Source organism: Centrocercus urophasianus, unplaced genomic scaffold, assembly GCF_019232065.1.
Source record: "Centrocercus urophasianus isolate 14NV4802_14NV808 unplaced genomic scaffold, USGS_Curo_1.0 seq_14, whole genome shotgun sequence".
Taxonomy (NCBI): Eukaryota; Metazoa; Chordata; class Aves; order Galliformes; family Phasianidae; genus Centrocercus; species Centrocercus urophasianus.
The window spans coordinates 3725259-3739822 of record NW_024884586.1 but is presented as its reverse complement, the minus strand read 5'-3'; the positions used below and the strand labels follow the sequence as shown (position 1 = coordinate 3739822).

The 14564-nt window shown below is 40.8% G+C and overlaps 1 protein-coding gene across 3 annotated transcripts in view; it reads left to right on the top strand.

Annotated features, from left to right (window-relative positions):
• Nucleotides 1-14003, top strand: part of RRAS2 (RAS related 2) — a 35641-nt gene extending 21638 nt beyond the window's left edge. For all 3 annotated transcript variants that reach the window (XM_042813334.1, XM_042813336.1, XM_042813335.1), the window contains exons 2-6: nucleotides 2085-2172; nucleotides 2575-2677; nucleotides 4890-4998; nucleotides 12001-12119; nucleotides 12538-14003. In XM_042813334.1, coding sequence (XP_042669268.1) covers nucleotides 2085-2172; nucleotides 2575-2677; nucleotides 4890-4998; nucleotides 12001-12119; nucleotides 12538-12625 — 507 coding nt within the window. In that variant the 3' untranslated portion in view covers nucleotides 12626-14003. The remainder of the gene's footprint in view (nucleotides 1-2084; nucleotides 2173-2574; nucleotides 2678-4889; nucleotides 4999-12000; nucleotides 12120-12537) is intronic.
• The last annotated feature ends 561 nt before the right edge of the window (nucleotides 14004-14564 follow it).

Below are 14564 nucleotides of genomic sequence, written 5' to 3'. Positions count from 1 at the left end.
TAGTTTAGCAGAGAAACTGTTGTAGAGCATGAGGGCTTATATGTACAGCTTTCATTCAGTAGGTAAGCCTGGCATGGCACAGCATTGCTGAGCAAATCTACCTGGACTCAGCATTAGTACAAAACCCATAGGCTGGTGGTTGTTTACATCTGTTGGTGCTGCTGTTAGTCCTTTAAGCATTCTATAGCAAACTCTATGACTACTTCTACAAAAACACTCAAGTCTTGGGCTCTTTGGATATGCTAGCGCAGAGCAGCCTTCAGAGGTAAGGGTGCCACCTCTTGGAGTGCTTCAGGCTGTGCTGTGTCATCTCTTAGTTCTTTAAATGCTGGCTGAGTGGCAACAGTAAGGTCCATTTCTGCTCAGGTTGATGCATGCTGTGTCTGCTATGCCTAACATTCTTAAATCAATCCTGACTGAACAAGGCTGTGAGCTGTGGTTAATGTTCCCTGTGGCAACTACTCCCAGTGCAATTTAGGAAGACTCCTTCAAAACCAGGAGCTATTTCAGGCACGTTAGCTTTGTCCACTGCCTGCAGGTAAACTATGGCACTAACTGCTTTGCAAGCCTCACCTAGAGTGGCTGTGACAGCAGACTTAGCAGGGTATCTCCCAGTGTGGGAAGAAGTTGCCCATATGAGTCTTGCTAAATGGGTGAGCACATGCCAGACTCCATCTCCAGATGAGTCTGAGATGCCAGACTCCAATTTGAGATGAGACTGATATTGGACTGGGACAATTTATTCCCCAGCTGAAGGTGGAACAGCGTTCCATGTAGGTGTGGTTAGTCTGACACTTGCACTTTGTGGTTTCCTTATTAAAAAAAGAGAAGCTGAAAAGAAGGAAGGGAATGGGAAAGGTGCAAAAATGGAGAACAGATTACTGATGCTTTATCAAATGCAAGGGAGATGTGTGGAGTTGTTTAATGTCTCTGGTCTGGGGATCAGCAGCTTTCAGCGTGGTGCCAGAGCTAAATGAATAGCTCTGCAGTAGCCTGTATGCACTCTTCCTGTAGCCAAGTGTAAGATGGCCAGGCTGCAGTGCATAGAATATACACAGCTGGGAAAGCACATCACAAGAAATGAGGTGTCCCTCCCATGTAGGGCAGCAGCAGCTCAGTGTCACAGGAGAGTTTTAACCATATTCTGTGCTGATGGAGATGTGTCTGAAGAAGGTTGGTGGGCTGGTGCTGTAAAGTACGGTTATTTTAGTTGGTGTTTTTTTTTCCTATTTTCTGACTGTGCCATTTGCAAACTTCATTAAGTTTAGGGCACGGATGCTGAGTGCAGTAGTTTCTTGTTGGTATCCTTGAATTTATGTGATGGGGAAGATGCTTCTGCGAACTTCTGATGTTGCAATAAACAAGGCATATACCTTATTTTTTGAGATACCCTATTCATGCCAGGACAGCCCCCCCACCTTTTTTTCCCTTCGTCATAACAGCCAATGTGTGGCTTTAAAGCACTTCTATTTCCTTCCTGGCTTACAGAAGTGAATAACATGCGTAAACAGTGCTTCTCCAGTTGCTGTAATGCTCATCCAGGTGTCTGAGCAGTTGGGGCAGTGCACATCACCAGTGGTGGTATCGAGGGGGAGGAATTTGATGGTGTTCAGCCACTTGTTGTGCATGGAGTCACTGCTAGAAATAGTTACAAAAACGGTAAAGGATTCTAGAAATTACTGGGAAAATCCTAGTGCTTCCTAGAAACTACTTAGAGACTGGGGAGGCAGAATCCTGGAAATGTACAGGAGGTGCCAGAAAAGTCTGAATGCTGTCACACATTCAGAGAGACACGGCAGTTCCTGGAGGCTCAAAAAGTCCCGAGAGACTTCTGACTTCTAGGAATTCCTGCTGGGAAATACAAGGCATTATTACCAGAAGGCAGAATTCCTGTAGTAATCCATCAGATTTGATAACTCTGCTAGTAATTTCTATAATTCATGAGCAATAGAAAGGCTGTGTTTTTGAGTACAAACTATTGTATGTGGATATTAATCTGTTCTCCTTCACTAAACCATGGGGCTTCAAGATCTTAGTGTCCTCCATATATTTCTTACACTTTTTTTTCTTTTTTCCCCTCACAGTCCTATTTTGTTACGGATTATGACCCTACAATCGAAGACTCCTACACCAAACAATGTGTGATAGATGAAAGAGCTGCGCGCTTGGACAGTAAGTAGTAGAATAAAAACTGCATCACACTTGGCTGCCATCTGTTTATTTTGTTTCAAAAGTTTCAGTTCCCCCTTGTCAGTGATCTCTTCAAGGACAAAACAGCACCCCTCTCAACACCACCCTCCTGTCTCTCTGTATGTTTTACAGCTGCATCAGCTGGACCCAAATTAGTGAAAGTTCATTGGACTCTGTCTTTTAGTTTGGTTGGTCTTGAATTGTTCAATAAGTCTCAGGATGTGTTGTGAACCTTAGTAAAAATCCGATAGAACCTGTGTAGAAGTAATTTCTGCTTAGCTATTTGTGAGAGGCTCTTGTAGTATCCTGTCAAGGAGGATTTTTACTTTTGGTTTGTGTTCTTAGAACTTGAACTCTAGTAATTAATGTGTTGCTTATGTTCAGTTCTGGATACAGCCGGACAAGAAGAATTTGGAGCCATGCGTGAACAGTACATGAGGACAGGAGAGGGTTTTCTCCTGGTTTTCTCAGTCACTGATAGAGGAAGGTAAGCCTGATGTCAATCAAGTTAAACCCACAAAAAATGTTCCATCTTTATCTCTGTGACTAGTCTTAAATTGCTGCTCCTCATCCTTCACTGGGAAAACAAACAAACAAACCTCTAATGTTCTGCAGTGTAAAATGCTCTCTGCACTGAAAACCCTTTGAAGCAAATTGATGAACTGAAAGGGTCTGTCCCTTAGAGTGGGTGACTTGAGCATAAGGAAGCACAGCCAGCTCTGTTCAAATGTTCCATTATAGCCCAGTGTACTAGTTTCTTGCAGGTGACAGACTTGCAGTAAGGGCAACATGCTATTACATCCCAGTTCCTAGGAAATATCTCCTTGCTATGTGCTTGTTGACATCCAGTGGCTGGCTCTGTGGGTTTCTGGGCAGAGAAATCCAGCTGAGGCTGTGTCTCTGTCCTTCTTCAGGCAGGTGCTCACTGCCTACTCCCATGAATTGACTGGAACCTGCACACCTGTAGAGCTGAGATGAAATGCAAGTTTTTTTGGCAGCTGAGAGCTTGGTCAGGTAGCTTCCTGTAATTGTAAGAGTAGGAAACTGCTGTGTATAAGCAGTCTCTGTTTTCACTATGATAATCTTCCATGGAGCTAGCTAGATATTGTAGAGGTAAAGGAGAAGTAGGCAGGGAGCTATCACATTTGCTTTGGGTTGTAACAGAAGAGTAATAAAATGAGGGGGGAAAATTCTTTGCAATATTATTTTCCTTACAGATTCAATATGGACCCTAATAACTTCTGATTATACCAGAAAAAATCTCTCTATAATAAGAATTAAAATAAGTATTCTTTGGAACGTACACATTTCCCTTATGAATGCTGCAGAAGTTCAGATTCATTTTGATTTACCTTCAGTAGAGACTTTACTCTCTTGTCAGAGATACTTGTCTGGTTTTAAGACATACTGAACACTTGTCTTAACATAAATATTTTTGTAGCAGGGGACTGTGCACTTCTAAAATCACTATGTGAACTCCTTGGCTTGTCTGGAAATCTTAAGTTCTTGTTTGTTCTTTTGGCTAAGGATGTGCCTTGATCTTAAGCAGATCTTGTCATGTTAAACCTACGTATTACTTTCCCCTCTAAAATCCTTATGAGACTGATGAGGAACAGAGTTCTTGTTTTTGTTCTGATATCCATTTCATTCAAGACTTGCCTTGCCTGTCTGTGAAGCATCTGCTAGAGGTGTCTGTTTAGTGTGGATGAGACATTCTGAACCATGAGGTCTGTGTGAATTAGTTGGTAACTTTCACCAGTTTCCTCCAATTGCTACAGGCATCTAAGTGGAGGTCCATATTAACAATGGTGGTCCAGGTATGCCTAGTGGCATTCTTTATGCTTCATGTTTCCTCTCATAATTGCTGTAAAAGGCTGAGGTGTACTGTATTGTCATATCTGCCTATGTAAATTTTCTACCAAAATGTAATTGTAAATGGCTTCAGACTATATACCTGGAATTAATTATAGTGGTTGGGATGTCTCTGAGCTAAAGAAAACTTGACTGTTTACCACCATCAGTGCTGAAGCTCTGTGTGCAAATGATGAAGCTTTAACTGTTTTTACTGAAAATGGTGTATTTTTTTTCTCTCCATAAATCAATGTTTAGGCCAGAATTAGCTGCATTAATATATTGCTTTACTGGAGTACTTCTATCTAAAAAGCATTACTACCAAATAAGACACACTTAGTGCCTTTGGAAGCTTTGTGTTCATTTAGCCTTCCCGTTTTTCCCTTCAAGATATAATTTTTTGCTTCCCTCCCAGTCTCCCTACCAAATTCCTGGATGTAGCTGTGGAGCTTGCTAGATGAAATATTGATCACAGGTGTTTCCAGGCTGCGTTTTGAATAGGTAGAGTTGGACTCCAAAATCCGCACTTGTAGATTGAGCTGATTCTCTTCAACTGGGTGGCATCCTGGTCCCTTTAAAGTGGGAAAGTGTGTTGCTTAACCTGTGGCCCAAATGAAGTCCATTCCTCTCTGCTGCCAGCTTGAGTCAGGATTTTTTTAGTTTGAGTACTGCATGGTTCTCTGACCTGTCATGCTGTGACAGTGGACTCTTTGATGGAGCGCCTGCAGCTGTCTGTGCTCGTGTGGCATGGCAGGGCAAGTCCCAGTAGGTGATTCACCATTCCTGAACTTGCACAGAGCCTGAGAATCTGTGAATTCGTACACTGATGCTCTATTTTTCTTTTACAGTTTTGAAGAAATCTATAAGTTTCAACGACAGATTCTTAGAGTGAAAGATCGTGATGAGTTTCCTATGATTCTAGTTGGTAATAAAGCAGATCTGGACCACCAAAGACAGGTAATTAATTTCTTACTAGTTACTGCTAGCTCTCTTAGGGAAATTTCACTATTTTTTCTCATGATAATAGAGTGGGAACAAGAAACAAATGGGGGAAAAAAAAAAAAGATACCGTATTAGCTAACTGCAATGCAAGAAACAACTGTACTCAGGAACTGTACTTGAATCTTTGAAGTAGGATGGCGTTCCACATGCAGCAGATCTGTCTGACTCATGCATGATGTTAGACCAAATCTATTCACATACAGAGGTTGAGAGCTCTGTCATGGCTCAGGCATGAATGTATGTCATTCTTCCTATCTGTTACTCACCACTGTGCACTGTGCCAAGCAGAGCACATTCCAGCACTGCCGTTGCTGTTATTGCTCACTGCTGTGCTTCGTATGAATGAGTAGCCATTCATCTCTTTCCATTTGACCACCTGTCTTCTGCATAACTGACTCAAAGCTTTAGAAGATAAAACTATAGTAATACAGTGTCCTCCTATTTGAGTACCTTGAAATTTTGGATTTCAACCTCACTTCTAGTTGTAAGAGTTGTTAAAAGATTTGATTAAATGGATTAGATGGATTTTCTTTATTTACTCTTGGTTTTCATAAATCAAATTGATGGTTTGAACTGAAATGGAAATAATTGTACTAAACCAGCAGGAAAGGAGCAGGTGTCAAACTTCTGTCATTCAACTTATTTCAGAAGTTGTATTTTCTCCTGAGACAGTGAGATGACTCTTAAAGCTTTGGTAGCAAACGTGATTGATTTTTACCTGAAAGTAAACTAAAAGCTACTGAGACTTCCCTATTTTAAAAGCTTAGCATTTAAGTTGTTCTCTCCTTGTTAAGATTCTTAGATTTGTTTACCTGTCTTTAGTCTGTCTGTGAGTGTTTACATAAATATTATTCTTTGCTAAATAAAATATTGCCTGTGTTAAGAACCAGTGGCTTGAGCATGGAGACATTTGACTCGAAACACGTTAGTATTTTAGTGGTTTAATACACAATTGTTGAAAGATTTTTCTTGAAGAGCACCTGAAGCCATGGAGTTCAAAAAGAAGTTCCTGTTAAATACCCTCCTTTGATTGTCACACCCTCTCTATCCAGGACCTGAGTATAGGAAGGTCACTACAGAAGTTAAGACTGATGCTGAAAGATGGGGTCTCAAAAGTCGGAGTTGGACACTGGTCCTTGTGTATTCCTTCCAAAATGGGATGTCCTGTCGTGAAAGAAGTTTTAACAGAAGCTCTGTGCAGACTCATCAGGAGTAACTTCACATGTTCACACATGCACAGAGCTGCGTAGCCCCTGTCCCTGAGACAGAAGTGGAATGTGTTCCCACTTCAATTACCATCATACCCCCATCAGAATTGCTGGATTTAACCTTGCATGTCCTGGAATATGAGGTACTTCACGACAACAGCTGTGCATTAAACTGTGTAGGTAGAACTGAGCTCTTTTGAAAACTGTAACAGCTGAATGACAAACTTCTAAATAATTTGAGAGGGAAATAACATCATCTGTCAACCCACATTTTCAGAGGATACCTGCAAATGTAAATAGTAAACCTGGAGATCATTCCTAGAAATACTTTGATCTTCTCCATCCTCTTAATGTTACTACACAGCCTGTAACTTATCAGCTTCTCCTTTAAAAAAAGGTGCCCTCCCTTTTCCCCTGCTGGTCCCTCCATACTTGATGACTAGTTTCTTTTACAGAAAGCAGTTCAAAGCAGCTGCTTCCACAGTGCCCAACTTCACAGTTCTCTTCCTACATCTGAACACAAAAGCACGTATCACCAGAAGCATCTTTATTGTTGTTTTCGTGGCTTCATTAATTGGTCTTAGATGCTGGGAAGCATAACTCCTGGTACTGCCATACACCTCATTTACGTGCAAATTGGTAGGTTTGTCACTTTTGTCCTAGGTCAGGACTTAATCTTCATTAATCTGTAGCACTTGCAGGTTTGCTGAAACAGCTAGGGTGTGTTTTTAACCCTTCTATGCCCCTTTCTCTGTCATGTGATGGGGCTCTGCCCTTAGGTCAGCCCAGAGGAATGATTTGGGGATGCTGAGGTGACATAATAGTTCCTCAGAAGGGAGGGGCTTCCCTCCTTCTTGACTTGACATTTGTGCTCTTTCCTGTGTTGTTGTTAACACTCACCCGAGGCACTGTGCAAGCTGAATCATCTCTTTAGACAGGGAGAAAAACAGACAAGCTGGAAGGGCTCTGATACGTGTGCAAGTGAAATCAGCTCATGGAGAGATGGAGTGAGTGCCAGAGCTTGAAGCATGGGAAGGGGTGGGACTGTGGCTCTTAGCAGAGCAGGGAGGAGTTGGGGTGGGGGAAAGAAAGTGAGACCTCGCCTTTTGGCAGCAGTTAGCAGTGAGATGTTATCAGCTGGATGTTAAACAGCAGCCAGAGCCTCTGCTCCATCACGTGAGCTCAGGCTGCCAGCATCTATTCAGTGCACTGGCTCAGCTTGCTGACCTGGCTGAAAGCAAGTCCTGCCACCACATCTTCCCAAGTATGGAGAACTCCAGCCTGCTGCAGGCTGGCTACACAGGCAGCATGAGGGAGAGGTGGGAGCTAAGGCAGAGTTCTCCCCCCACTCCTGAGCCCTGTGGTGTGGGAGGTTGCTCTGTGCTGTAGCTTGTGGGCATGCAGAGAAGTGCTGGCCTTCTGCCAGTAGTGCTTTCAGAGATTCAGGAAGATGAATTTTTAGATCAGACTGTTTGTGATCATCATCTACCTTTTTCTTGAAGACAGAAGGCAAAGTAGTGAGCTAACAAAGTGCGCTCTGCAAATGTAAAACTAAGTTAAAGGAAGTCATTCAGCTTGTTTTTTGGTCAGCCCATGATGCTTATTGCAATTAACACAGATTTTTCTGCATCTGGAGAGAGTTAAATCTGTATGGAAAATGTTTAGGATGTCTCAAGGGTCTGACCACACCCCCATGCAAGGAGGTGAATTGTGTAGTTCAGACAGAGTGCTATCATCATGATACCATAAAATAGGGAGCAAATAACTAACAATCCTGATGGAGTGCTGACTGCTGCTCAGGAAATATGTGAATTGCACGGTACTGCAGAAGTGCACAGCTCTAGTATGATCTTGATGCAACCTTCGTGGCATGCTGAAGGTGTAGCTTAAGATAGCAGCTGTAATAGAAGTAGGTTGACTCAAGTGTTCTTGTAAGATAATAAATGAAATAGGAAGTTTGAAACAATAGTTTACTACAGTAATAGCTGTAACTGAATGGAATTAAGAGGACTTGTTTTGTCTCCTGTGTAGCACAGGAGGTGAAGTCCTGGATATCCACCCATTTGGCTGACAAAGAAAGCTGATTTATTAGAGGAAGAGCAAGCCTTAATCTTTACAATTTCTTTGTACGATGAGAATAAAATCACCAGTATTTCCAGATTCCCTCATCAGTCATGGGTTAGAGACACATCTCTGCTCTTCCCTTTGAAGTCAATGCCATGTAGTACTCTATCTTAAATGGGTTAATTCTGCACACCACAGGCAGCACTGGATGCTCCTGTGGTAAGGCAGTTCAGCAGAGCCGTCTGTATAACAATAAGCACTGCCAACAGGGGAGCAGGCTTGTCAGTGCAGTGTGTGACTTTTTGAAGATAACTGCTGGCTTAAATTGGGTCAAGTCTGCTCATTGCCCAGATGGCAGGGTTTCAAGGAAAATCCAAGTTGCAACAGGAAAACGCTTGAGTTTCATTCGATACTTGTTTCAGATTTTACATTGTTACTGATGTAATACAGTGAGCTGGTGTTAGCTTACCTATATTGCTGAGTCCATTTAAAGCAAGACTTTAAGGAAGAGTTTGTCTTGTCTTTATTCTGTGCCTAGACGGATGATCAGCAAAGCCAGTGGTGCCTGGCAGGTAGTCCTGTGGTTGGACCTTTCTCTGCATGAGCCTGGATACTAGCAAACAGTAGTTCATAGCTTGCTTTTGCTGTTGCATGAGCTTAGCCTGAGATATCTATCTATCAGTGGCTAGGTGCAGTGATTTCTCTGATCTCACAGAAGGATTGTACCTTCAGGTTTTGCCATGGCTTGCTTGCTTTTTGACCTCTATAAATACCAAGCAATCAGCCATCTGATGCAGTAGTTGAATACAGCAAGCTGGTCTTTGATTAGGTGTCATTGCTTTATAACCAGATCGTATGTGCCAAAGGGTTTCTTGGGGTCTCTCTTGAGAGAGGAATTGCTGTCATGTTCTGGCACCAGTCCAACATAGCCCTTAGTCTTTGCAAGTATAGGGAGAAGGTATGCAGGCAGTGTTAAGTCAGGCAGCATTGTAGAAGTTCTTTAAGTGGAGGAAAGAGTAGAAATGTCAGAAAGGACTCTTATTTCTAACAATTCTCAGATACAGTAATGTAGAGGGAGAGCAGTCTGAGATCCGTTCACAGGGCTCATGCACGTGTTGAAATGGAAACTGATTCAGTAAGAATGCTGTTACGTAGGGAGTTGGGGGATACGCTTTTCCATGTTTGATTTGTTTACATCTATTATAGTATTTAATTGAGTAACTTCTACCAACAGTATCTGAAAGCAAATAGTAAAATACCTAAAACAAAGGATAAGCACTGCAGGGGATGCCGTTCATATTCACGATTAAGTTTATTGACACAAAGATTGTCAATGCGGAACCAACACACCCAGTCTATCAGAAATTCTGTTCTGGGAACATAAATTTGAGTGTTCCTTGACAAAAAAAAAAAAAAAAAAAAAAAAAAAAAAGTAATTTTGATTTTCCTAGTGTCCTTTAATCTCTCTTATCTTCCTTACTGAAAAGTCTATCACGGTTGTTATGTCTAAGCAGGGAGTATGGAGAACGTGAGAGTGTAAACTCATATTTTTGATTTCTACAATTTCTATGTTTGCTTTTCCAGCAATTTCCTCAGCTTTGAAAGCAGATCCTGTATGCTCTGGCCTCTAATTTGCTGCTTGAGCACTGCAAATGCTTCCATAGCGTGCCCAAAGCAAACAAACGCAAATCTAAATTGATTTTGTTGAGGTCACTTGCATTGACTGCAAGCTGCTTCACAGCATTCCGGTAAAATTAGATGAAATGACAATAAGATTATTTTGAAATTAAGCAGTTACAGATGTTCTAGCAAAAACAACAAGGGCTCTTATGTTGCATCTGTAATGTTGTATATGCAGACTTTTGGGAAAGTGTAGTTTCACTTTATTACATTAGTTTCTTACAGCTACATTTGTTCAGTATCTCTAATGTGCTTTCGATACAATAACGAAGAAGATAGTGATTACATTGGTTTAAAGACAAGGTTCAATTTCTCTTCAGGACCATGCTTTCTTTTATAGCTATTGAGTTTAATTGTATTTTAATCTTCTTGGGGTTACAGTAGGCTGTGCAGGAATGAGGAAAAGTGAAGTAGAAGTAAACAGTTTTTGCAACTGTTGTATTGGTACTTGAGCTTATTTTTGTCTGATGAATGAGACAAAGAAGCATTAAAGTTTCTGAAAGTCTCCATACAAACTTTGGGGGATTCTGCAATGTCATTGACTTGCCAGAAGATAGCTGAGAGTGTTTCTCAAAATGCGGCTTTGGAATAAGGACATTTCAACAGTTTGGGGCTGGGGGAGGAGATGAAAATGGAGCAAAAATGTCGAGTGTCATTTGGTTTTCAGGTAGTAATGGAGAACGGAAAGATCCCAGTCATTCATTCTTTGTGCCCTGCTGTTAGAAGTGCAGGTACAATAGATGATGTTGGTTGTGTTGCAGTGCAAGTGGGGTGTCAGTGACAGAGGAGTCAAATGTGCTGAGATGCTGTGAGAGAGGGCTCTCAGGCCTTGCATGTAGCTGTAGGAAAGTATTCTGCATGTTACAAAGCACTCCTGCATCTTGCACTGTGCTGGGTGCTCACAATGATGTTCTTCTGTTTCCATCTCTTTCTGCTTCTGTGTGGTTCCTTGATCTCAGCATGCATCTGACTGTCTTTTCAGAAGCAAACTAAAAATAAACCTTCAGGGTCTTTGTTCTCATTATATCAGGCCTATGCGTGCTGGTTTGACATATTTCTGTGAAAGCAGTATATAATCTTTGACACTTCTACCACTAGCAGCTGCCTTGGCGAGATCTGTTGCGCTTCCTTTTATCACTGAAAGCTGTCCTTTCCTCCCTGTTCTGGGGGCAACTTCCTGTTGAAGGCTTTTTTCAATGTTTTGCACTTCTTGCAATCGTCTTTGTCATCTGTCCTCACTGCTTTTGACTTCATCCAAAAACATGTAGCCATCTCCGTTGCTTTTGCACTGTGACCAACTTATTTCTGTATTGAAGTCTCCTTGCTTACTGCCTTCTGCTCCACCATTTCAAGTGTTATTCCAGCTCTTTATGACGCTCACCATTTCCTCATGATCTCCCTTTCCTCCTCCCAAGAAGACAAGAGGCAGACAGTTTCATTAATATCTCTTAAGTGGGGAGACTTATGTGTATCTAGACCTCCTGTGATTTAAGCCACTTATAACTGGTTGTCTTAATATTTTGATGAGTCATAAATAGATTTATAATGATTCAGAAGCTAACCCACGTCTTTTTTTTTTTTAAGTTGTAATTTTATTTTTTCCTCTAGATTTATGTGGGCCAGGGAAAGTTGAGTTCAGCATTCCAAGCTCTTGTAGTAACCCCAGAAATCTTGACTCAGGCAGTTGCTTTGGTGGGTTCTTGTGTGCTTAGGAAGGGAAACTTGGTCTTGTTACACAGAAATGAAGTGAATGGGAGGCAGCTGCAGTGGAGGAAATTCCTTGTAGGTTTGGTCTTTGTTTATAAAAAGACTTCACTTGAATGTGAAAAGATGTATTACAAGAACTTGTTTTCCAGTTGTATTACATGGGCAATGTAGAAATCAGATCTGTGGTCAGATAAGCATTATTGTTTGAGGGAAGTAGACCCTTAAACTGTGTTTGCAGTGCCTACTGACACAGCTGTGCCAGCACAAGGTTTAACTTAATGATCGATTTCTCTTACAGGTGACACAAGAGGAAGGTCAGCAGCTAGCACGACAACTTAAAGTAACATACATGGAAGCCTCAGCAAAGATCAGGTTGAATGTAGACCAAGCTTTTCATGAACTTGTCAGAGTTATAAGGTATGGTAACTTAAGTCCAAATAATTAGTGTCCCTTCATTAATGGATAGCTTGAGCAAATGCATTGAAATGCAGCAGGAGGTGGCTGAAAAAATTCTGCCTGCTGTGAACTTCAGCCAGTATTCTGTGTTCTAGAATTTTCCTGTGTAATGGTAGAAATATCTACGTGAGTATTATGTGTATTTGAAAGAGAAGGAAAGCATTCTGGACCATCATAATCTTTCAGATTTTACTGAGTACCCAGGAAGCCAACCTGTAACATAAATGTGAATATTGGCCTCCTGTAAAGAGCAAAACCAAAGTACTATCACTCACTCCTGGTGCTCAAAATTATTTAAGTTCATCCCCTATGCAAATGTAAAATCACAGAATTTAAATACAGTTTCTATGTTTATTTAACTGAAAATGTCTTTTTCTAGGAAATTTCAAGAACAAGAGTGCCCTCCTTCACCAGAGCCAACACGGAAAGAGAAAGACAAAAAAGGCTGCCATTGTGTAATTTTCTGAGAATCCCAAGAACCAAGCTATCAACTGCCAGATTATTATTTTTTTTCTTTCCATCATTTTACATCACTTCTGGTATTGGTCTAGCCTTATATGTGCATGTCCTAAAAGTGGTCACCAGAATAGCCTTAGTCCAAGAAGCTGGCAGAATAGTTCTTGAAGACTCGGTCATCTTGGGGCAGACTTCACAACAAAACACTAAGGCTGCTTCTTTAATACCACAGCTCCTTCCTTCTCTCCCTTTAAGAGCTTGCACCTTGTGGAGTTTTATTCGCAAAGGAGATGAAACAAAACCGTGTAGGACAAGGTGTTGAAGTCACGCATAAGTTGTCTCTTGTGAATTAATTTATTTTTACTTCTGATGTTTCGTTAGCTATTACAAAGACCTATATTGAATTACAGAGAATACTTTTAAAAAAATGTGGGTGGATTGGCTTTTTTGCCCTCGGTTAAATTAGACTTGAGTATTCAGCTAGCCTTAAGAAACCTACACTGAATTTCATTGTCAGCAAAATTTTTCATCTCTTATTTATGCTGCAGTTTTATTTCAGTGGCCAAAACAGTCTACTGTATTTATTTTCTGAATCCAGAACAGCTACGGGAGGATTACTGCTACTATTAAAATATGGCCAAATACCTGAGCTCATTCTGGATTGAGGCATTTCAGCTTCTTATGAAATTTCACATCATTGTTTGGGGGGGGGATTAAAAGAAAATTGTCTTCCTTTGTATTTCTGGGTAAGGGATTAAGGAAAACTAAAATTGTAGCTGTTTTTTTTTTTTCATGTGATATAAAAATGAATTTGATCTTTCCATTGTCAGAGATGATTAAATGTTTTTGCTATATACTTTTATACATTATTTTCTTATCAAACTAGTTAACAAGTATTTTTATATGTTTGTAAGCAAATATGCTTTCACAGCATAACTTGTGTATATGTAAAGATGAGTATTTAATTCTCACAGTTCACTTTTAACTGACAAAATGTGGGATTTGCCAAACTGTGGTAAACTTCTCCTTACTCTCCTGGTTATACCCAAGAATGGCCAATTATGTGCCTGCCCAACGCACCCATAGAGTAAAATCTAGTGTTGTTTTAATCAATTTCAGTACCCTTTACTAAAGACTGACCATTATGTGAACTATTAAACTGTAAGACTTTTAACTGATTGTTGAGTTAAACCGTGGATGGTTGTTTAATTTTCAGTTCTGTGGATTGTGTTTAAACAATTCAAGAGTATGTTCCCTGATATTGAAATACTGAGTGGTATTGCACAGTTGTCACCTTACTGAATGTGTCCAACAGTTCTTTGAAACTTGATTATTAAGCAAACCCTTGTATAACTTCAGGTGCTAGAATTAAAGATGATCTAACCATTATCAGGGGGTAAGCATATTGCCTCTTTCTGACTCTTCTAAAGCCTGGTTCTTTTGGGAGGGTGGGGGGAACGAAGGAGGTGATGGAATCTAATTAGGAGATCAGCATGCACATCCACACGACTTTCTTCAAGCTTGAAAGTGAAGTCATCTTAACTGTGATAGATGGTAAAAGCTGGTATTTATTTTGACTTAAAATGTGTGATCGGTGGTCTGCTCAAGAATTCCACTGTGCTTCCAGCTGTGCTATCAGGTGCTCTGCCATAAGTCTGCAATGTCTGCTGAGAAAGCAGTGTTGAAACAAGGTCTGCTTACCTTTCCTGCAGTCAAGCATTAGACCTCGAAGCAACGCTAGAACCATGCAGAGCAGAGGAATTCAGAGACAGTCAGGCTGTGTAATTCTGAGTTTGAGAAAGTGAGCAGCTCTTCCTTCCTCCCTTGAGTTGTTCCTGGGCAGCGAAAGTCTGCTTATGAATAATGTGTAAAAAATTCAAAGCAGGGGTTATGGTGAAAGTACTTTTGGGAGATGGATTACATTTTTCAAGTCAAATGTAAGGAATTACA